General features: G+C 57.4%; 9 protein-coding genes across 9 annotated transcripts; 4 read left to right on the top strand and 5 right to left on the bottom strand.

Moving 5' to 3' along the window:
* Nucleotides 1-309: 309 nt before the first annotated feature.
* MKK02DRAFT_45203 (uncharacterized protein) lies at nucleotides 310-1,884 on the bottom strand (the record flags this gene model as incomplete). The annotated part of the gene is made up of 9 exons (XM_053093285.1): nucleotides 310-435; nucleotides 480-548; nucleotides 595-695; nucleotides 730-822; nucleotides 880-1,111; nucleotides 1,392-1,480; nucleotides 1,528-1,659; nucleotides 1,698-1,768; nucleotides 1,823-1,884. The coding sequence occupies 9 exons, from the start codon at nucleotides 1,882-1,884 to the stop codon at nucleotides 310-312; spliced, it is 975 nt and encodes a 324-aa protein (XP_052946276.1).
* A 174-nt stretch (nucleotides 1,885-2,058) lies between these two features.
* MKK02DRAFT_45202 (ankyrin repeat-containing domain protein) lies at nucleotides 2,059-2,827 on the top strand (the record flags this gene model as incomplete). The annotated part of the gene is made up of 5 exons (XM_053093284.1): nucleotides 2,059-2,189; nucleotides 2,234-2,437; nucleotides 2,472-2,571; nucleotides 2,623-2,712; nucleotides 2,744-2,827. The coding sequence occupies 5 exons, from the start codon at nucleotides 2,059-2,061 to the stop codon at nucleotides 2,825-2,827; spliced, it is 609 nt and encodes a 202-aa protein (XP_052946275.1).
* Nucleotides 2,828-2,831: 4 nt separating this feature from the next.
* On the bottom strand, nucleotides 2,832-6,349 carry MKK02DRAFT_26986 (putative late endosome to vacuole transport-related protein; the record flags this gene model as incomplete). Its single annotated transcript, XM_053087286.1, has 4 exons — nucleotides 2,832-5,027; nucleotides 5,062-5,199; nucleotides 5,247-5,890; nucleotides 5,950-6,349. 4 exons carry the CDS (start codon nucleotides 6,347-6,349, stop codon nucleotides 2,832-2,834), a joined length of 3,378 nt encoding a protein of 1,125 aa, XP_052946274.1.
* Nucleotides 6,350-7,141: 792 nt separating this feature from the next.
* Nucleotides 7,142-9,966, bottom strand: MKK02DRAFT_25848 (uncharacterized protein; the record flags this gene model as incomplete). Its single annotated transcript, XM_053087103.1, has 9 exons — nucleotides 7,142-7,251; nucleotides 7,304-7,631; nucleotides 7,684-7,935; nucleotides 7,966-8,048; nucleotides 8,069-8,124; nucleotides 8,157-8,187; nucleotides 8,221-8,343; nucleotides 8,396-9,800; nucleotides 9,844-9,966. The coding sequence occupies 9 exons, from the start codon at nucleotides 9,964-9,966 to the stop codon at nucleotides 7,142-7,144; spliced, it is 2,511 nt and encodes an 836-aa protein (XP_052946273.1).
* Nucleotides 9,967-10,186: 220 nt separating this feature from the next.
* Nucleotides 10,187-11,418, top strand: MKK02DRAFT_45200 (chalcone-flavanone isomerase-domain-containing protein; the record flags this gene model as incomplete). Its single annotated transcript, XM_053093283.1, has 7 exons — nucleotides 10,187-10,331; nucleotides 10,382-10,468; nucleotides 10,515-10,699; nucleotides 10,751-10,886; nucleotides 10,948-11,177; nucleotides 11,237-11,326; nucleotides 11,371-11,418. 7 exons carry the CDS (start codon nucleotides 10,187-10,189, stop codon nucleotides 11,416-11,418), a joined length of 921 nt encoding a protein of 306 aa, XP_052946272.1.
* A 35-nt stretch (nucleotides 11,419-11,453) lies between these two features.
* Nucleotides 11,454-13,686, bottom strand: MKK02DRAFT_24633 (putative activator of Chs3p; the record flags this gene model as incomplete). Its single annotated transcript, XM_053086913.1, has 5 exons — nucleotides 11,454-11,578; nucleotides 11,624-11,695; nucleotides 11,741-11,836; nucleotides 11,883-13,501; nucleotides 13,541-13,686. The coding sequence occupies 5 exons, from the start codon at nucleotides 13,684-13,686 to the stop codon at nucleotides 11,454-11,456; spliced, it is 2,058 nt and encodes a 685-aa protein (XP_052946271.1).
* A 304-nt stretch (nucleotides 13,687-13,990) lies between these two features.
* Nucleotides 13,991-15,863, top strand: MKK02DRAFT_45198 (ADC synthase; the record flags this gene model as incomplete). Its single annotated transcript, XM_053093282.1, has 7 exons — nucleotides 13,991-14,002; nucleotides 14,058-14,343; nucleotides 14,411-14,533; nucleotides 14,580-15,200; nucleotides 15,234-15,441; nucleotides 15,474-15,685; nucleotides 15,727-15,863. 7 exons carry the CDS (start codon nucleotides 13,991-13,993, stop codon nucleotides 15,861-15,863), a joined length of 1,599 nt encoding a protein of 532 aa, XP_052946270.1.
* A 36-nt stretch (nucleotides 15,864-15,899) lies between these two features.
* Nucleotides 15,900-17,438, bottom strand: MKK02DRAFT_45197 (DASH complex subunit Ask1-domain-containing protein; the record flags this gene model as incomplete). The annotated part of the gene is made up of 2 exons (XM_053093281.1): nucleotides 15,900-17,147; nucleotides 17,193-17,438. The coding sequence occupies 2 exons, from the start codon at nucleotides 17,436-17,438 to the stop codon at nucleotides 15,900-15,902; spliced, it is 1,494 nt and encodes a 497-aa protein (XP_052946269.1).
* A 253-nt stretch (nucleotides 17,439-17,691) lies between these two features.
* On the top strand, nucleotides 17,692-19,575 carry MKK02DRAFT_37170 (uncharacterized protein; the record flags this gene model as incomplete). Its single annotated transcript, XM_053089579.1, has 9 exons — nucleotides 17,692-17,764; nucleotides 17,816-18,007; nucleotides 18,040-18,255; nucleotides 18,289-18,506; nucleotides 18,543-18,636; nucleotides 18,670-18,753; nucleotides 18,787-19,061; nucleotides 19,104-19,326; nucleotides 19,370-19,575. The coding sequence occupies 9 exons, from the start codon at nucleotides 17,692-17,694 to the stop codon at nucleotides 19,573-19,575; spliced, it is 1,581 nt and encodes a 526-aa protein (XP_052946268.1).
* Between the last annotated feature and the right edge of the window lie 185 nt (nucleotides 19,576-19,760).

Genomic DNA, 19,760 nt, shown 5'->3' with positions numbered 1-19,760 from the left:
TAGAATCGCTCATTCAAGCGCGCAGAGTATCTCAGATGCTTTGCTTCTACCTGAGAGCTGCGGTACTGCAGAGTACTGCCTCTATAGCAAGATATGGGTGATTGATGGATGTATAGTTGCTCAAGGTTATCGCTGTTGCGAGATCTATCTGCAAAGAGTTGTTGGCATTACGGCATGCCCCCAAAACGTTTCCAAAGGACGCGACGGGCGTCGACGCTCAAGATTGCGATGGCGGAGATGATGGTGCATAGTATATACAACGCGTCTTGCGCTTGTGGGATACGGCGGCAATATGGGCTTCCTACTTGACTATCGCCTGCGCCGACCGCCGGCAAGAGCTTCCGGTCGGTCAAACCCTTTTCCTCCACGCGCCCCTGGAGGTCCGTAGTCGTCTTGCGAGCTGGTGGGGAAGACGACGTGATGACGGTCGGTGTACTAGGTATTAGTAAAGTGTGGTAGAAGGCACGTAGCAGACTCACATCACTGAGGGCATTCAGCTGCTTTGTTAAGCTGTTAAAGGTATCGGCGATCTGGACATCCGCGTATTCCTGCCCTTTCAGCTATACCCCCTTCCTCTACTCAGAGAACACTCACGTCCTCCAGTTCCGCCTTGAAGACGGCAGCGTCCATTGTAGGAAGGCTTGCGAGAAGAGCGGAGATTTGTCGGAGAATATTGTGATCTGCCTTGGCTTTGCCTGATTGTTAGCCTACCTCGCCCAGGTGACTCACCTTCAGAAACAGCGTGCACATAAGAAGACAGCACCTCTATCCGCTCGTAAAGCATCCTGATAGCGTTCCTCTGAGTGACCAGACTGCCGACGACTGAGAGTATGAGCTGATTGCATTATCGGCCCGAAGAGGGAGAAGAATTCAACTTACCCTGGCTCTCATCTCGCGCGCCCATACCACCTCTCTGAGCCCCATCGACAGCGATACGCTCCGCCTCTCCAGTCTCCACTCCATAGTCCAGCTTGACAAACTTGGCCCCTGCTTCGGCATCCTTGCCTTCGGAAAGTGCGGACTCGTAGAGCGTGAGAGGAAGGTCCTTGGCACCGGCCGGGATATCGGTGTTGAATTGGAGGAAGATAGGGGTTTCGACCAGACCAGAGAACTGTACAGTCAGTCATAAGTTCGGATCTTGGGTCTAGGACTGGAGGTGAGATCAGACGGGAGTCAAGAAAGGGTGGGGTATGGGTCGCAGATTGGCTGGAACGCCAATATGGGTCAGGCCAATGACCAGCGGACTCGTCAACACCTGTCAGTCGCGGTTGGCATACGCCAACCCTGAGGAATGCGCCCAACATCGAGCATATCACAGCAAGGGAGGTCCGGGCGATGTTGCACAGATTCGTCTGATTGAAGAGCCTCTCAACAGCTAGAGCAGGACTTACCTGTTCCTGCAGCCGCAAGTCTTCGTCGCTCGGAGTCGCACCAACGGAGTACCACCCAATCACGTCCAAAGTCGGAAAGACCTGCTTGACTGCAAGGTCAGTCACTGGTGTCCTGAGTACATAGATGTCAACTCACACTGCTCCTTCCTCCTCTCGAGGAAGTCCTGATCGAATGTCGCCTCATCAACGTCTGCAACCAGCGCCAACTCGAAGGTGTTGACGACCGCGACCTGACGATTCGCTTGAGTTCCCAAAAGAGCGCCGGTGACTGATGATTAGGATATCATTTCGCATCTATAAGCTCACTCTTGGTCTTGGATCCCGTCAGACGATCACGAGTGACATGGTCTGAAATGTTGAGGATGGCGAGAGGATGCCTGGAGGTCAGCTGCTGCTGCGACTCGTGATCAAATCAGCTAAGTTGGACCTACAAGTTCAAGGTCAGGCCTGAGCTGACCCCATTATCGAGTACGTGGGATACCGGCTCGTCCATTTTGGGTATACTGCTGTACTCTGATTTAGAACTATCAGCTGTATGAAGTAGAAAGAAGGACGAAGGATGAGCGACTTCGCCGCTTTGAAGCTAGCTCCACATTCCTCAAATCGCGTCACGCCCTTGCATCCTTCTTCGACCATTCAATCTATATCCTCTTAGCCGTTGTACATGATGGAAGGACCCTCAGATAGCTTCCTTACAGCGGCAGACTGGCTGGCTACATCACCATCAGCGGCCAAGCTATCCAGCGAGGCCAAACTCGAGCTGTATGGGCTTTACAAGCTCGCTACAGTAGGCCAAACGTCCGTCCTTCAGCTCTGTCCTCTTGCGCCAGCTGACAGGACAGAAAAGAAGCCAGACCGTCTTTCTTCAACCCAACAGGTAGAGCGAAACATGATGCATGGGTTGAACAAACGGCAAAGTATCCGACCCCGGAGGCGGCTAGCGAGCGGTATATGGCCATAGCAGAAGAGCTGGGATGGGAGAGACAAAGCCAGGGCCCAAAGGGGATGGGCGTCAAGGTCAGCACTATGGCTGGGGAGATCGAGAGGTGAGTCCTCAAGCGGTATCCAGCTGACCAGAAGGGGTTCGAGCGAGTTGCATGAAGCTGTAATAGCCGATGATCGACCGAAAGTCGCTGCTTTGCTCAAGACTCCTGGACTAGTCAATGAGCGGGACGAATATGTCAGTTGGCGTGTACAGCTTGTGGACAACAGAACAGCAGCTTATGGCTAGGGATACTCACCACTCCATCTTGCCGCGGATAGAGGTCTAGCAGAAATGACCAAGCTTCTTTTGCAGCATGGAGCCGATACCGCCGCAAAGGTGAGCCCGCTTGTGGTCAAGCTGATGACAGGACGAGGACGACCAGACACCATTAGAGCTAGCTACCGTCACCGGGAGAATAGAAGTCGCCGACCTGCTACGACATGCATCATGACCTTTCACGCCCTACAGCGCTCATGAGCCATCTGCCCCGACCCTAAAAGTACCCCTTGCTGCACCTCCTCCCCACACCTACATACCCTCGACATCGGGCTCCACCCACACTGCCTCTTCTTGCTCAGTTCCTCCACCGCTCCGAACAGATCCGCCTCCATCAAGCGCTTGCTCATGAGCAGCATCTCCCCTTCTGACCGATACGACTCCAGCATGCCCGTCAGGATCGTCCTGAATTCGGCATAGGACGTCTTGTTTCCCGACGTTTCGTCAACGAGCCGCTTGAATAGCCGGGGGAAGGATATGCCTGAGGATAGGAGATGGAGGAAGGTAGATTGCACGAGAGCCCGGAGGTGGGTAGAGACGGATTTGTCGATGGCAGAGATGGATTGGATGATCTCGATCATGGGTTGAAGGATGGCGAACCAGGTATCTTCCGTTGGCTGCTTGTTGGCGAGACGTATGGCCATCCGGGAGACATCTTCGAGCTGATGGAGACTGTGCTCGTAGTTGCCGTCTATGACCGCCCGGCCGAGGTCCGCCCCTTGCTGACGGATGATGTTGCCCGCGATGGTGAATGTCTGGGGATCCCCTTGACGCGACAGAGCCCACAAATGCCCCTCGACGAAGCCGTCCCGCTCGCACTCTACGCCTATGCGCCCTACATCGATGTCCTTCGCCGCCTCCAGATAGTCAATGACATGGTCACGATTGTACCGCCGCAGGAGCGAGACGTACTGGTGCCGTTGCTCCCGATTGAGCGAGCTATGATCCGGCTCGAGCAGAGTCTGGAGGTACAGGAGCTGGTCCATCTCCTCCAGACTACCCAGTGCGGTGTCATGCAGCGCAGGCGCCCACTTGTCGACCACGATCGCCGTCTGGGCGGTATCGATCCGCAGTAGCTTATCGACCGATTCCTCGAGCACGCTTGTGCTCGCCCGGTCCTCCCCAAAGATGTCTTTCAGAGTGGAGAACACCTCTTGATCCCCTTCCCTGATCGTCACTTTCGCCGCCTCCGTCCATCTCCTCTCGCTACGGTAATACCGCAGGAGGATTCGCGTGAACCCCGCCTGTTCGAATAGCCGGAGGATACTCTCGTACTCGTGCGGTCTGTACGCAGACAGCAAGTACTCGACGGCCATCTGGCGGTCCTCCCGAGTATCCTCATCCTCCCTTTGCGCCAGATTCCGGAGGAGCCGGTCCAGCGTCGTCGGTGGGAGAGTGATGAACTGGGGGTATTTTGGAAGATTGCGCGAGACGAAAATCTGGACAAAGAGGTTCGAGGACGCCCGGTCGAGGAGGGTGTTGATGATTGCCTGACGACTTATGGATGGGTTGTCATTGAGGAAGGGATGCTCGAAAGCGAGGTCGAGGACATGGAGGAAGAGTTCCGTATTGGCAAGGAGATGTGATAGGTAGTCGCCGAATATGGCCTCGTAGACGGTAGCTTGGGCCTGGGCGGCGTCCGGCAGAGTCTCGCCACTGGGGTACGACACGCCCGAGAGGATAGCCTCAAGGTACGCATATACCAGCGTCGGGTCCATGTTGGGTCCCAGCAGCTTGGTGATGGGGGTCACATAGTCAAGGAGCGCTCTCGTGTAGATGTGGATGAGCGCGTCCCATAGACTATGCTCCTCGCATAGCGTCACCGCCTGGTTGATGTCCAGCGCGAATGGGTCAACACTCCAGATAACCGCCTCCGCCTGGTCGTATTCCGCATTGTCGGCGTGGAACCCGATGAGCGCCTTGACAATGACAGGCGGGACCTGCTGCAGCTGATTATCGAGGATGAGGGGTTCCAGGTGTCGCAGGAAGATTCCCTGGATCCCGACCCGCTCGAACGCCTCATACGTGGACTCGAGGAGTTCGGTATCCTGGATGGCAAGATACGCCTCCACCGAGCTCTGAGCAAGCCCCTCAAAAAGGCTCGTCAGGTCGACCCCGCGCCCGTCCGCGCTGTAGTGGGTATCATCCCGCATCCGGTCCTCTGAGAACGCCCATTTGATGGACGCAGTGACGAGCTCACGAATCCGGTCTGCAATGGCCGGCCGGTCCGGGACAGTGATGAGATTTCCGGAGGCGGTACCTTTGTAGTATGCGATAGCGAGGTGGATGGCGCCGAGAAAGTCGCCTTTGTGGACGCAGGCGAGGATCTTGTCATTCCAGTGTTTAAGCGTTCCAGCTTGAAGAGAGCTCTTGGTCTATTATCAGCGCCGCTCTACAGTCTGAACTTACAAGAATGAACACTTTCTCCTTGTACGTGCTGACCGACATGTTCTGCACCATGGCCGTCTGGAATGGGACGTCCTCAACGGCATTATTTGTCCGAACGTCGAGTAGGAGTATTGACGCCTGGAGCACGAGAAGTATGTGCTGCTCTGTCAGCTGAGATGCTTCTCCACCTGCACCCGAAAACTTACATTCGCGTCAAACCACTGCAACGCCAAGATAGGACTCGACGTCTCATAAGACCTGCTCTCGACAAAAGACGGCACTCGCAGGAAATGCAGCTGCGCGTCCCACGAGTACGCCAGTACTGGATCTGAGGTAGCACTCAGCTCTCCAGGTCTCAGCCATGCCGCACATCCCACCCCTCCGTCCCCTATCCGTCGATGTAGTGTCTTCGGCGAAGGCTTCATACACACAATCACCAGCTTCCGAGGCGTAAGCAGTGCCGAAATTTGCGCCTCGTCCGTCGAGTGCGACGCCTCGCCGAGAGGCAGGGGCAGCGCCGCAAACAACTTGCTGCGCTTCGGCCCGCCGAGGATCCGGATCGTATCGTTGCTTTCGATCCCCATGACCCTTCCGAGACTCCACCAGAAGACTTTGCCTGCGGAATCGCCGCTGATTGTGGCGGTATGACGCGCCGCGACGAAGCCGATATGGAGGATGGCGTCGCCGCGAGAGTGACCGTCTTTCCGGCCAGTTTTCAGCTGTTCGGGAGAGAGGGCGAGGGTAGTACGGGCGGGTTTGGTGGGCGTGGCCAGATCCCAGAGGTGGATGTTCCCGCTTGCGTGCCCTACGGCGATGTACGTCTGATCAGGCGATATCCGCACCGTAGTGACTGCTCCGGAAGACACTTCTGATCAGCTTTCATGGCTCATGGAGTGAAGAGACACTTACAGGTAGCATCCGTTCCGAGGGTGTGCTTCAGCTCCTGCGCGAAGCTATACACCAACACCTCCCCACTTTCCGTCCCCACAGCTACCATTCCCCTGACATCCACCACAGATGGCCGATATCGCCTGGCCTCAGCCGAGAGCTGTCGTAGCGGATGGAAGGTAAATGCCGGATCGGCAGGTAGGGTTGGTTCGGACGATACAGAGAGCTGCGAGAATTGGCTGGGCGTGCGGGAGTGGTACGGCCGCAGAGACTGCTGTGTGGAGGTGGACGAAACGGTGCGGTGATGTGATCGTAGCCGCGATATGGCAGGTACGAGGGCGGCAGGTCGATTTGGGAAGGGGCGGTCGTTGATTGAGAATAAGGAAGGGGAGGGCGATATCTGACTATCAGCTTTACTCATCAGAAATGGAAGAGTCGCTCACCACCTGTGATCTGAAATCAGAACCACTATCTCCACCATCTGTCCCTCCTCCTGAGGTAGCCTGATTACCCCCTCTTTCTTCATCCGCCTCGGCAGGATGTCGATCCGCCCGCACCTCCTCCGCCTCCGGTTCATCCACCTCATCCTGCCTGTCCGGTAATACCGCCAAGCGCTTGTAGAACTCCTTCTCATCATTGACCGGTGAGTCTACTCTTGAATCCGACCTCGACGGAGAGTCCGATGCCCAGACATCACTTGGTCCCTCGTCGAGCTCGAAGCGAGCGACGTTTGGACTGGCCTGGCGCCAAGCAGGCGGCAGGGTCTGGGCCGGTGGAGATGGGGACCGGCGATACCAGTCGCTTGGACCAGCTTCGCCATATTCGCCTTCCTCATCCCTTGGAGTATTGATGACGGGAGTGGGACTGCTTCCTCTCAGCCGGGCAAAGATGCCCCCGTTCGAGTTGGACGTTGAGCGGTGTCGGGCGCTCGAGGCCGAATTGGGACGGACCGTCTTCCCGCTCGATGAGGCGGCTGACGCTGCTGAGTTCTGGCGGTGAGGTGACTCGCGCGGTGTCAAGGGATCGCCCTCCATCCTGTGGTATCTCTAATGCTCTATCACTCTATAAAGGTGGATGGACGAGGAATGCGGTGTTCGTTGGAGATGCTGGTGGTTCCAGCTCAGTATGGGCAAGTCCGTGCGTACACCATAAAGTCCGCCAGCTATGGGTCTTCCCTGAAGATTACAGAAGAGCGCCAGAGGCCAGGTTACAACTACGAGGTATATACAACCTGATTGAGCAAGGCCTTAGGCCTGTCCCCACCGAGATTGGCCAAATCTCTGAATTTGCCCATATCCACCCTCGCCTTGAATACCACAAACACTGCCCAAAGTCAGCTGTACACCTCCGCAGATCCTTGTGTGGGCGGACCTACCATGCGCTGGGTCGTGCTCCGCGGCCGCCTCCGCTTCCAAGCAGATATCAAACCCCGCCGCGCAGTGTGCACACCGCAGCCACACACCCCGGATCTGGTCCGAATGGATATCGCATAGCGTCTCCCGATGGAGTACGTGCTGTAGGTACGCGGACGGGTCACGCGGGTTGAGGGTGATGCCCGGTGGAATGTCTCCGGCTCTGTTACGAAGGAGGATGGGGAGGAAGGGGTGTGGTGAGGAAAGGGGTATATGGAGGGGGCGGTCGAATTTGAAGAAGACGTGTAAGGGGTTGTGCAGGCGGTACGAGCGGGGTTCGCAGACTGAGCACTGTCAGGTCAGCTTAGTCCATATTTCATCATAAAGGCTGGCTTCAGCTTACCAAGCTGTAAGATTCCGGCTCGGACGGGCAATTCGCACACTGAAACCGTTTCCCCAAAATCCACTGATTACACCCTCGACATCGACATCGGTGGTCCAGCGCGTCTACCCGACTAGCCGTCACTGCCGCGTAGACCGTCTCATTCGTCGGTGATGCTGGGCGCGGAGCAGCTGCTGCTGAGTCTTCCAGCCATCGTTCCCTCGCTCGGCGAGACACAGCTTCGACTTGAGTGGCCGCGATGGGTATTGGGATCTACGTTAGCGACGTCTGGTGGAAACTTACCTTCATCATGATGTGATCTGGGGTGTGGCCGCCTGAAGCTGCTGAGATGGCTTCGCACTGGATACACAGGTCCCTGATATCAGCTCACTTAAAGTCTGGACACACCATGCCGGGCAGACAGCACAGTGGAATCTTGGCCCGACGATATCTTGCAGACAACTGCCTGTCAGCGGGGTCGCAAAAGGACTCACTTGTTGCAGAAAGCTCCTGGATGGCGAACAGCTAATGTCAGCCCAGCTCATCTGAAAAACGTACGTCTTGCTGTCTCTGACGCTACAGGTATACGTGATGCGATGTCCAGGTCTGCAGCATTGAATACCTGGTCCGGTAGACTCAAGAACGCATGGGCGGGATGTATTTCCCCTACTCGTTGATAGCCTGGCCTGTCAGCTGTAGCTCGCATCGTCACGACTTGGTCGGCAAATCTTACAAGATTTACACATATCAAACTTCGTACAAGAGACGCATCGGAACCGGCTCCGAGTGAGATGAGTATGGCAGATCGTACACTCGACATCCTCATTGTATTCTGCCATCAGCTCCGCCTTGTGTGCGTACATACCTATATCTGTCCACCCCTCCAATCCCCATATCTTCTCCCTGAACGCATGCCTCGCTAATCTCCTGCTACGCCCAGTCCCTGCTGCACGCTCAAGCTTGGCGGCACGACTTGCCGCCTTGGCATGCGCTATCCCATGCTCCTCGATACAAGCCGGACAGAGCTCGTACCCCGTCGGTATCGCTGTCCGGTCTGCCGCTTCCGCCAGTGGTGATCTCGGGGGAGTAAGAAGACCACCACTGACAGCCTCCATGGACCCTCCGGTGGCTGTTGACCGTGAGCGCGGGCGCGGGTCATACTCCGTATAGCTTCCCGCCGGACCTTCGGTCGAGTCAGAGAACGCACTCTCGTCTGCCTCGCTCAAAGCACCCGGACGAAGAGGTGGCAGGCGAGCAGGAGCATTCTCCTTCCATAGATCTCCCTCGCCGCACGTCGTACAGACATACCGCATGTAGTCCAGCCGAGTCCCGCACGCCGAGCAGTCTGGAGCAAGAACCGGTGGTGCCCCAGGCTCGATGGCTAAGCCAGTGACGGGGATATCTGGCCTAGGTGGCAGGCTGAGGGCGGAGCGAGTACCCGTATAGTCATCCGTGGCCGATGAAGACGCGTCCGAGCCGTACGCATAGTAGTATTTCCCCTTGGCGTCCCGAATGAGATTGAGGTCGCCCATCTCTTTGTCACTGTCGTCCTCATCCTCGTCATCCCGTCGTCTCATCTTTCCTCTGGCGATCCCTCCATTCCGCCGCGCCAGTGCCTCTTGCTCCCTGAGCCACCTGGACCCCAGCTCCGACTGGGTCATGTGCGAGCTGGGTCCCGGGTCCAGCGGTCGCCGCGCGGATCCCCCTTCCCCGAGATCACCCAGACCCATGACTGTCATCCGCTCCTCCAGATCCTCCTCGTCCACATCTTCCAGATCCCTACCAGCCGCACCGGAAGGTGTATGCGAGTAGTAGCTGGAGGAGCGCCAGCTACTCCCGCTCTGACTTGCGCTGTCCTCCTCCGTCCCGGTGTCCGTTCCACTTCCGCTCTCGAAAGATCGAAGCGAGCTCGTATCGCTCAAACTCGGCCCATCGTAATCCACCACCACTTCCAGTCTGAGTACGATCTTCTGCTGGCTCCCACTTCCGCTGCGAAGGGACGCATCATCGTCCCCCGAAGCAAAGTACAGGATCGCCTCGGTGAGGTCCGCCTCGGTCCGAACTGTGAAGTCTTCCCCATCATCGTCCGCGTAGGTGAGGGCGAAGCTGAGTGCGGAGAGATGGAAGCACTCTTCAATCTGGTGATCAGTCTGAGGCAGATTGCTTTCGTGGAGCACTCACTCTGGCGCGGACAGTGTCGAGACGGCAGGCAGCAGCGGAGGGGAAGACGACCCGCCGAGTCGTGCTGTCATACTCGCATTTGATGGTCAGGGGTCGATTTGGGCGGTCACAGATACCGCTCATTGTCTCTGAGCGCTCTGAGCTAGCTGAGGACCTCCTTGCCGGTCCTAGAGTGCCTGGGGATCCGATAGCTGGTGCAGCTTCGGGAGGGTTGATGGATGGACAAGAGATATCTATGGTCGGCCAAAGCGGCGTCGACCTCCACCTCGGCACCTCAACTTCTCATCCGAGCCATCGTTGCTCTCCCCCTTTCTACCTCACCACAGAATCTACCAATACGACCATGAGGGGCACAGCAGTCTGCCGCCAGGCAGTCCACAGTCTCCGCTCAGGAGCAGCTCGATCTTCAAGCTCGCGGATACCGCTCCGCTTCGCCCAAACCGCCTTCGTCGCGGTTGCCATCGGGGGCATCGTCTGGACCGCTCCTGGTTGGTCTCCCTGTGTTGGCGGCGCAGCTGGACCGTAGCTGACCACGTAGACTTCAGGAAGTCCTGGGTGATCAAGAACGATGCTGCGCCGCAGGTCGATCACCGAGTCTCAGCGGACGACAAGGATGCTATGCGATGTACGCTCCCTCCTCTCGGCCTTTGGACCGGAGCTGACTGGCCTAGTCGATCCCGATACCCAGATCCCCTTCCCCCTGCACATTGCCGGTACATCAGCATCCTCCCCTGCACTTTCGCTCGTAGGATTAGGAGTAAGGAAGGTGTCCTTCCTCCGCGTCAAAGTGTACTCGGTCGCTTTCTATCTCGAGGACAGCTTGACGAGCCGTCTGCGCGATATCCCTGGATGGAGAGTAAGTCTGAAGCGGTAGTCGCTGGTCAGACCGGCATGTAGCTGATCTCAGTCATTCTCCGCTTTTGACCTCATCGCTGCTCCTGCTTCTGCTCCTGCGGCGGCGCCGCCAGCATCATCAGCGCTACAGGGCGAGGCGCTTATGGCTTCCCTACTGGATCAGCCTGTGGCGTGCGCCGTCCGGATCGGTATGTACCCAAAACTTTACCTCCTTGCTTGATCTTCCTCTCAGCTTCAGCTGAGCCGCAGTTCCTACCCGCAATACCGACTTCGCACACCTCCGAGACGGCTTCACACGCGCCATCCAAGCGCGTCAAAAGCTCGCTCGGGTCGGCGGACGATTGACCGATGCCGAGGAAGAACGGATCGCTCAGTCTACCCAGACGCTCAAGGCGATGTTCCCGTCTCAGAGCGTACCAAAGGGGAAGGCCTTGACGTTGACACGGCTGGCGAAGGGGGAGCTGGTAGTCGAGTACGAGGTATGTCTGGGTGGTCCTGCTTGCTCACAGTTTAGGGGGTTGACGCGCTGACGGGACAGGGCAAACTACTTGGGAGGGTGAATGACCCGTGGATCTCTAGAGAGCTCATGCTCGCTTACTTTGCGGACAAGGACGTGATATCGCCGAAGGTACGTCCCAGGCCTGTTGAAGAGGAGAATTACTGACCCCTCAGCTGAAAGAAGATGTCGCCTCGGGTCTCGAAGCCCTATGCAAGCGATGATGCATTATACTTGAGCCCTATATCCCGCTGTAATCTCACATGACGACACACTCGCTACTCGCTTCGCTACGTGTAGGCCGACCCGGTGCTCTCTTCCCTTTAGATCCCTTGGAGCTGCTCAGTTCCGTCAAGCGTTGTTTTGCACCACTGTGATTTTGCGCTACTCATCAGCTCGGCACTGCAATGCAATTTGGAAGTAACTCACCTGCTGCGCGCTGATACCATCGCTTGGCGAGTTCTGGGTCGGCAGGCCTGCCTATTCCGACATCACAGTAGTCTACTTATCAGCGCAGTCCTGCTCGGTATATGAGGGTGAACTCACACCCCACAGCATACTCCGCCTTTGCCAAACCCTTATTTGCAGCTTTCCGTCCCCATAGATATGCCTCCTGATCGCTCTGCTTCAATACGCCCTCTGCTTTGTCAGCTAGACTCAAACCGTGGTCCGTATACCAGCTCACCACTGCCCGTCAGATACCACCCGCTCAACGCCAACTCCGCCTCGCTATCCCCCTTCTCCGCCGCCCGGGTATACCACGCGATACTCTTCCTCGGATCAATGACACACCCCAAGTGCCCAAACTCGTGGCAGCTTCCCAGCTTGAACTGGGCCGGAGCATAGCCCAGTTGCGCCGCCTGGACATACAGCTCCCTTGCGAGGTTCGGATCGTGCGGCAAGACCCCCGAATTTGGGCGCTCATGCAGCAACGCGAGCTCGTGCAGGGCATGCGGATTGTCCTCGTCCGCCTGTGACGCGGCCCGCCGGAGCCATATGACCGACTCGCGGATGTTTCGCGGTTGCGAGAGCAGTCCGCCGAGGAGGATCATTCCGAGTTTGTACATGGCCGCGGTGTCCCCCAGCGCTGCTGCTTTTCGATAGAAAAGCACCGCGCGCTGAAAGTCCTTCTTCGTCCCCGCCCCAATCTCGTTGCATACCGCCGAGCGATACGTCGCTGCCGGATGGTTGAGCTTGCTGGCCATGAGGTACAGGTAGTATGCCTTCTCATGGTCGACCTGGAGCCCGAGTTGACCCGTTCCGTATAGGTTGGCCAGGAAGAATTGGGCGTCGGCGTGCGGCTCCTTCCCCTCTGCGAGCTTTTTGATGAGGCGCAAACTCTCTTGGAGGAGCGAATCCCTATACCGCCTCCCCAACTTTGGGTCCGTCTGCGCAATCTCATCCCCCAACTTCTTGGCCGCCTCAATCATATACTTTGCAAAGTTGAATTGCGCTTCCGGATCCGGATCGTCCTTCATCCGTTTCCGATAGTCGTCGACGTATTGCTTGGTATATGGAGGCCGATTGACGTCGATGGCGGCGTTCATACCTCGCCGCCGGGTAGACAAGGCGCCGACCGATTCCGTAGGTTTCCGCGAGAGGTTGACCGACGACATGCTCGACATGGCCGTTCCGGTTCCCGACATGCCCGACATGGCAGACATGGCCGAAGCGGTCGTGTTTGTTCTCGCGAGAGGCGGATTGTGTCCCGGACCCGACGCATAGGCCCCAGGCGGTGGGCCCAGGAACTCATTCGCCGCGGAATAGTACGGGTTTGTAAAGTCCGGTTGCGCCTGGGGCATCCCGCCATTATACCCCTGTCCCCCTCCGTACGCATTCGCCTGGTTGTACACCCCGACGCCCGTGTCCAAGCTATACACGCTGGCTGAGCCGTCATACCCCCCGGTAGTCCGGCGAGCAGGGTACACCTCGTGCTGTCCGTACGTCGGATGACTTGGCGCTGTGGGGTGCCTTTGAATACCCCCCGGCGGCGTCGTATTCGTCAACGACAGCTGCGAGAACTGCAGGTCGTTCGGGTCCGAGACGGGACGATGGCGATGGCTGCTGCCTGCGGAAAGACGATTGGGGTTCTGGGGATGGTGGTCGTACGACGAGCGGGGGTTGGCATAGTCTACCGGCGCGTACGGTGTATCGAGGCTGGGACCCCTGGAATGGCCGCCGGCATAGTGCGTCTCGATAGGTTGAGGCGAGTGAGAGACCTGATTATGCTCGGCGGCCATCAAGGCGTCATAGGACGGTAAAGGGGGATCTGCGTTTGATTGTTGTGGTGGTGCTGGGGTATCAGCACTGCTTTTCTTGAGAATTTCAGCTGACATACGCTGATACCGTAGACTCTGGCTCCGACCATGATATGCTCCTCCGTCCCCGCCGTCCTGACCCGCATTGGAGTACCCCGTACTAGGTCCCCCAGCTGAATAGTTGTCGTATGTTTGCGCGCGGCGCTGACCCGGATGATGCGGTGATGTCGCCATACCGCCGCGCCGACCGTCTCTGGAATTTCGTGCAGATGTGAGGGACAGGCACTCGCTGCGTATGCTCTTCCTGCAGCAGCAGCAGTAGCTGATGTATGATAGGTATGGTAGATGTATTGTCGGAGGATAGGGTCGTTGCCTGCATCGCGATCATGATGACGGGTCAATGGTATGTTTACGTAAACCCCTCATCAGCCAAACCTTAATTTCCCACCACCCAAAGCGAGTCGACCATCAAAGAACAATAGATACATCGTACATCTATCTATCAGCCATACAGTACCTAGCCAACACTTAGCTCGAGATGTCGCCTACTGTAAGCTTACGCTCACGTTGCGCCGCTTGGCCCGACCTGCAAGCTGACACTTCAGGCGTACCCCTCCTTGAAGCAACTCACCGACCTCCTCCAAAACGGCACGCACGTCCCGGCGACACTCACCTCCCCTTCCTCCTCGACCTATCCCTCCACCTCTCACCCCGCCCCTTCGGTTGAGGCAGAGCGCCCGAACCTGGTGCCGGTGTATATCGAGCTCCCGGCCGATCTGCTCACGCCCGTTTCGGCATACCTCAAGATTGCGGCCGAGAGCGAACATAGCTTCTTATTGGAGAGTATCGTCAATGGGGAGAGTGTCGCGCGGTATAGCTTTGTCGGATCAGGTGAGTAGTCGAGCCGTGTACAGGCAGCCGGTAGTTGGGACTTAACGTACGGAAGAGCTGATTCCAGACCCTTTCAAGACGATCCGGACGGGTGAAGGGTTCGATGTTGCCGGCGACCCCTTAGCTGCGCTGGAGCAGGAGCTCAAGCCATATCGCTATGTCGCTCTGCCAGAGATCACCACTTTCACCGGTGAGCTAGCAAACTCGGTCAGAGTGGATAGCAGCTGACCGTCCAGGCGGTGCCGTTGGTTTCATAACCTACGACGCCATCGCACACTTTGAACCCACCACCAAGCCCCAAACGCCCCTCCACAACCCCCTTCCCGGCCTCCCCGAGGCATTCTTCATGCTCACCTCCACCCTGGTCATATTCGACCACATCTTCCAGACCGTCAAGCTCGTATCGCACGTCCACGTCCCGGACGGCTCGGACCCCTCTGTCGTACCTCAACTCTACAGCGAGTGCGTCTCGCGCTTGACGGCCCTTCGGAGGCGGCTCGAATCGGACGTGACACCGTCGCCGAAACAGGGACCCATCAAGCTCGGCGGGGAGACCAAGAGCAATGTTGGAAAGGCGGGATACGAGCAGTTTGTGACGACCTTGAAGGAACATATCGTCAAGGGCGATATCATCCAGGCTGTCCCGAGTCAGCGACTCTCGCGGCCGACATCTCTGCACCCATTCAACATCTACCGGCATCTCCGGCGGGTCAACCCTAGTCCCTACATGTTCTATCTGAACTGCGGTGACGTCCAGGTGATTGGGGCGAGTCCCGAATGTCTGTGCAAAGTGGAGAATAGGAAGGTGTTTAATCATGCTATCGCGGGGACTGTGCGGAGAGGGAAGACAGCAGCAGGTGAGTAGGACCAAAAGCTAGGCTGACAGACAGAGGACCACGAGCTCGGCCAGGGTCTGCTCGCTTCTGAAAAGGACCGAGCGGAGCACCTCATGCTGTGCGATCTGGCGAGAAATGACGTCCACCGAGTCTGCAAGCCAGAGACTGTCAAGCTGGACGATCTCATGAAGCTCGAAAAGTTTAGTCATGTCATCCACCTCACGTCCCAGATCAGCGGCGAGCTCAGGGACGATCAGTCAAGGTATGTTCCCACCCTGACGCAGCTAACACTAGATTTGACGCATTCCGCTCAATCTTCCCGGCGGGCACGGTCTCTGGTGCGCCCAAAATCAAGGCGATTCAGCTGGTGGGTGGGCTGGAAAAGGAGAAGCGGGGCGTGTATGCCGGTGCAGTCGGCCGGTTCGACTGGGCGAATGACTCGCTGGATACCGCGATTGCCATTCGGACAATGACGTATAAGGACGGCGTGGTATATCTGCAGGCTGGTGAGTATTCGTGTCTGCAATCGTATCTGGCTGACTTGCAGGCGGAGGCATCGTATTTGACAGCGACGAAGCGGAGGAGTATCAAGAAACCATCAACAAGCTCGGCGCCAACGTCAAGTGTATTGACGAGGCGGAAAGTAAGTTTCCTCTGGTATACCTTACCTGTACAAACCGCTGACGAGCAGAATACTACGCCGATCTATAATGCATCTATCTACTTTTCTCTCTGTTTGACATTCGTTGGCGTCTCTGCCACTTCTCTCCCTGCTGCATCCTCCAGCCGCCCCCCGTGAAACGTGACCAGCTCATCCGGCTTCATCAGATTGAAAGCCGACCGCGCCGGCTGCACTTTAGGTCCGCCAAATACCGCGCCGGCGTCCGAGTGGTCCGAGCCCGCCGAGGATGTGGAGAGGTTGTAGGCGTACCGCGCCGGATCGGGCGAGTCGAATGAGTCATCCATCGTATCCTCGTTGGAATAGACATGTTCCTCCGGGACATCTTCCATGTCGCTCCCGTACGACGTGTTGGCCATGGACCGCCGTCCCTGCGCCTGGGCTTGTGGCTGACGCTGCGCCGCGCCCGAGCTAGAACTAGCAATCTGATCCGCAAAGATATTCCGAGACGTATTGAGCGGCCCCTGTGCCTGCGCCTGGGGCATGACCGAGTACCTCCTCAACCCGTCCGGTGTGGGTATGCGCGGCGACGCGACATACTCTGCCGACATCTCATCCATGAGATCATCGACGATCCGCTGGGCGTGGTTCTCGCTCTCCGCCGCCCGCGGCGTCCGGCCCGTACTGACCACCGCTGCAGCTTTGGGTGGGAGCTGGAAGTGCATAGTGACGGGAGGGGACATGTTGAGTTGGAGATCGTCGTCGTCTGCGTCCAGATCGGCGAGTGAGAGTTTGGGACGGAATTTGGCGGTGAGGGGGGTGGTGCGGATATCGATTAGGCCATTGTGCATTTGCATCTGCGTGTGTGCAGAGGGGGGAGGGGGTGGACGACGGGCTTTAGGAGTCGCGGCGGAGGTGGATGCGAAAGACGAGAAGGAGGAGGAGAGGGGATGGGATGAGAGGTGGGAAGGAGGGAGGAGGATGCTAGATTGGTCCAGATGGGGATGGGACATATCATACCCGCTCGGTAAGGACGGAGTGGGCATGTCACTATCGTCGAGCTGGAGGTCATCCCGCAAGCGGCGCTCCAGCGTATCGAAGGGGCTGGCCATACTGTCCGAGAAGCTCGAGTCGTACGAGTGGAGCTGGGACCGACCGGGGAGTGGGGTAGACGAAGCGACGGCATCCCGGTCAAACATGAACGAGCCGTCCGAGTTGGCGAGGTACGTCTCGTCCCCTTCGACTGGCTGGAGGGACTCCACCTCCGCGTGGACAGGCTCCGCAAGGGATTGGTCCGAGGCGATCTGGACATGCACGTCCGCCGCCGCTTCGTAAAAGCTTCGCCAGAACTACGGGTCAGATCAACCCTGATACTTGATGGATATATTGCTCACTTTGGCGCCCTCCTTGACTGGATCCGCGGCAATAGCATACCGCTTGATCTGCGGCAGTATCTTGCTGGTGATGATGGTATGGAACTTTGCAAAGTTGGCGTCAATCTCTTGCAAAAGCAAGGTATTGAGCTGGTCTATTTGCTGAGTTTGCTGGCTGATGGGGGAGGAGGGTGATATGCCAGGGATGACGAAGAAGGGCGGATGGAGATAGATATCGTGTGGAGGCGGGGGAAGGGGGTGGGACATAGTGTTTGCTGAGGGGGTGAGAGGGATGGGGTGAAGTCAAGGAATGAGGAGGAAGAACGCGTCGACGGTCGACTTTGGACGCGACCGAAGTGGAGGTTTCAGGTTTTTGTAACGGAATTGATCCTAATGAAATTCAGGTCAATTCGATTAGGAAAGTTTCTAATGCTAAGGGCCTTGCCGATCGGTGCCGTAAGGGATGTCCAGCAAGCTTGGACGACGAAGACGAACCATACAGCATATACACATTGTCAAGATGGCCTCACGCATAGACACATCGCTATGTGAACACCTCGGAAGCCTCCTTGCCCCGGCTTCAAGCGGGAGATGTGAGTCCCTGTAGCCTTCTTAGTGGGTTTGAGAAGGGGCTGACCGTCAAGCTGCAGCCGAGCAGCGGTACTCGCAAGTCATCCTCAGCTCGGCCAAGCGGCGGAAGATCAGCCCTCCAGAGTGCTCAAGCTGCAAGACGGTCTCTCAGCGGACATGGGCGTGCCTGACGTGCCCGTTCCATGGGTGCCACCTCACCAAGGACTGCATGAGGGCGCACTGGAACGAGTCTGGCTGCAAGTTCGGTAAGGCCGCGGCGATACTGAGCTGACGGCAGCGGTCGAGCCTCTATCCGGCGGAGTCTTCTGCAGTCAATGCGACGATATGGTCTACTCAGATCGGATGGAACAAGCCGCTCGGTCTATCCGGCTCAAAGTTGAAGAAGAGGCAGATACGTCCCAGGACCAGACTTCGGCAGGCATCAAGCGGAGAGCGCCCTACTCTGCTTGGTCTGGGTCAAATACGATCACCGCACCTTCAGCGCCATGTCGAGGTGAGCTGGCCCCAGAAACAATGCTGACATCAGGCCTGAGACCCCTTCTCAACCTCTCCCAAACCTGTTTCCTCTCCGCCATCCTCCAGGCATTCATCCATAACCCCCTCCTCAAATCGTACTTTCTCAGCGAGAAGCACAACCGGCACATATGCGCCAGCTCTCGAGGTCTGCTTGTCGGCAAACCATCCGGGGGGGAGGAGCGGGATAAGGGGTGTATGTGCTGCGAGATGGACCGGGCTTTTGAGGAGGTAGGTCTTCTTGCGTTGGGCTGGACTGACAGGTAGTTCCACCGGGAGGATGCGAGTCCGTTCGGGCCGATCACGATGCTGTATGCGATGTGGCACGCTAGTGGAGAGCTCGAAGGGCATGGACAGCAAGGTATGTCTCCATTATCGGTGGTGCTGATGACAGACGCACACTCGTTCTTCCTCGCTGCACTAGATCAGATCCACGCACACGCCAAGGGTCAGCTGTCCAGCTGTAACTGTATAGCCCGTAAGATCCTGCCCAGGACTGAGCTGAGACCAGATCAAACCTTCTCCGGAGCTCTGCTATCATCCGTGACATGCTCGTCGTGCCGCAAAAAGTCATCTACCGTCGACCCGATTTTGGATATCCAGCTGGACTTTCCAAGCCATGCTACCGAGACAATCTCCCTGGCGAGCCTCCTCCGCCGCTTCTGCGCAGAGGAAAGCCTGGGCGAGGGCAAGGGTTATGACTGTTCGGATTGCGGGGCTGGACAATCAGCCACCAGGCGTCTAGTCCTGAAGAAGCTCCCGCCAGTGTTATCTTTCCAGCTCAAGGTGAGTACAGCTTGCTTTGATCCGGCACGAGCTGACTTGTAGCGCTTCGCCCATAATGCTACTTCTACCAAGATTGAGACTCCTGTCCGCTTCCCATCTCACCTCGACATGCGGCCATTCGTCGATCCCGCCCCGGACCTCCCGGACGAGTTATACCAATACCACCTGTTCGCTGTTGTCACCCACGAGGGCAAGCTCGACAATGGGCACTACTGGGCCGATGTTCTCAGCGAGGGAGAGTGGTGGCATTGCGACGATGACAAGGGTGAGTCTGCCAGCTGCTAATTCGGAGCTGAGCTGATAAGAAGTGACGCCGACGACGCTGAAAGATGTGTTGGGGCAAAAGGCGTATATGCTCTTCTACGTGAAGCGGACGTTGGCTTATGCGAGCGTGGCGAGGGTGGCTGTGCCCGTGAATAGTGCGGTGGGGGGAAAGGGGGTCGCGCAGAAGGGGCTGCAGGCGGAGAAGATGGGCGGGAAAGGCGGGCATCCTATCAAGGGAATGGCGGTGTAGGTTTGTGTGAGCGGTGGGAGCTCGACATGGCCCTTAGTTGTCGAGTAGACAAATGTCTCTTTCATGGACTGTCTTATGGAAGCTGCGAGTCGCAGCTGCCTATGCCTGTGCCTGTGCCTTATCTGCGGCACATGGCCAGCGTGGACGAGATCTCGTCAAACTGGTGACGTCAGCTGAGGAATGCA

This window comes from Dioszegia hungarica (assembly GCF_025882075.1).
Source record: "Dioszegia hungarica strain PDD-24b-2 chromosome Unknown MKK02contig_8, whole genome shotgun sequence".
NCBI classification, from domain to species: Eukaryota; Fungi; Basidiomycota; class Tremellomycetes; order Tremellales; family Bulleribasidiaceae; genus Dioszegia; species Dioszegia hungarica.
Note: the sequence above shows the minus strand (reverse complement) of the source record. Positions and strands in the feature narration are given on the sequence as shown.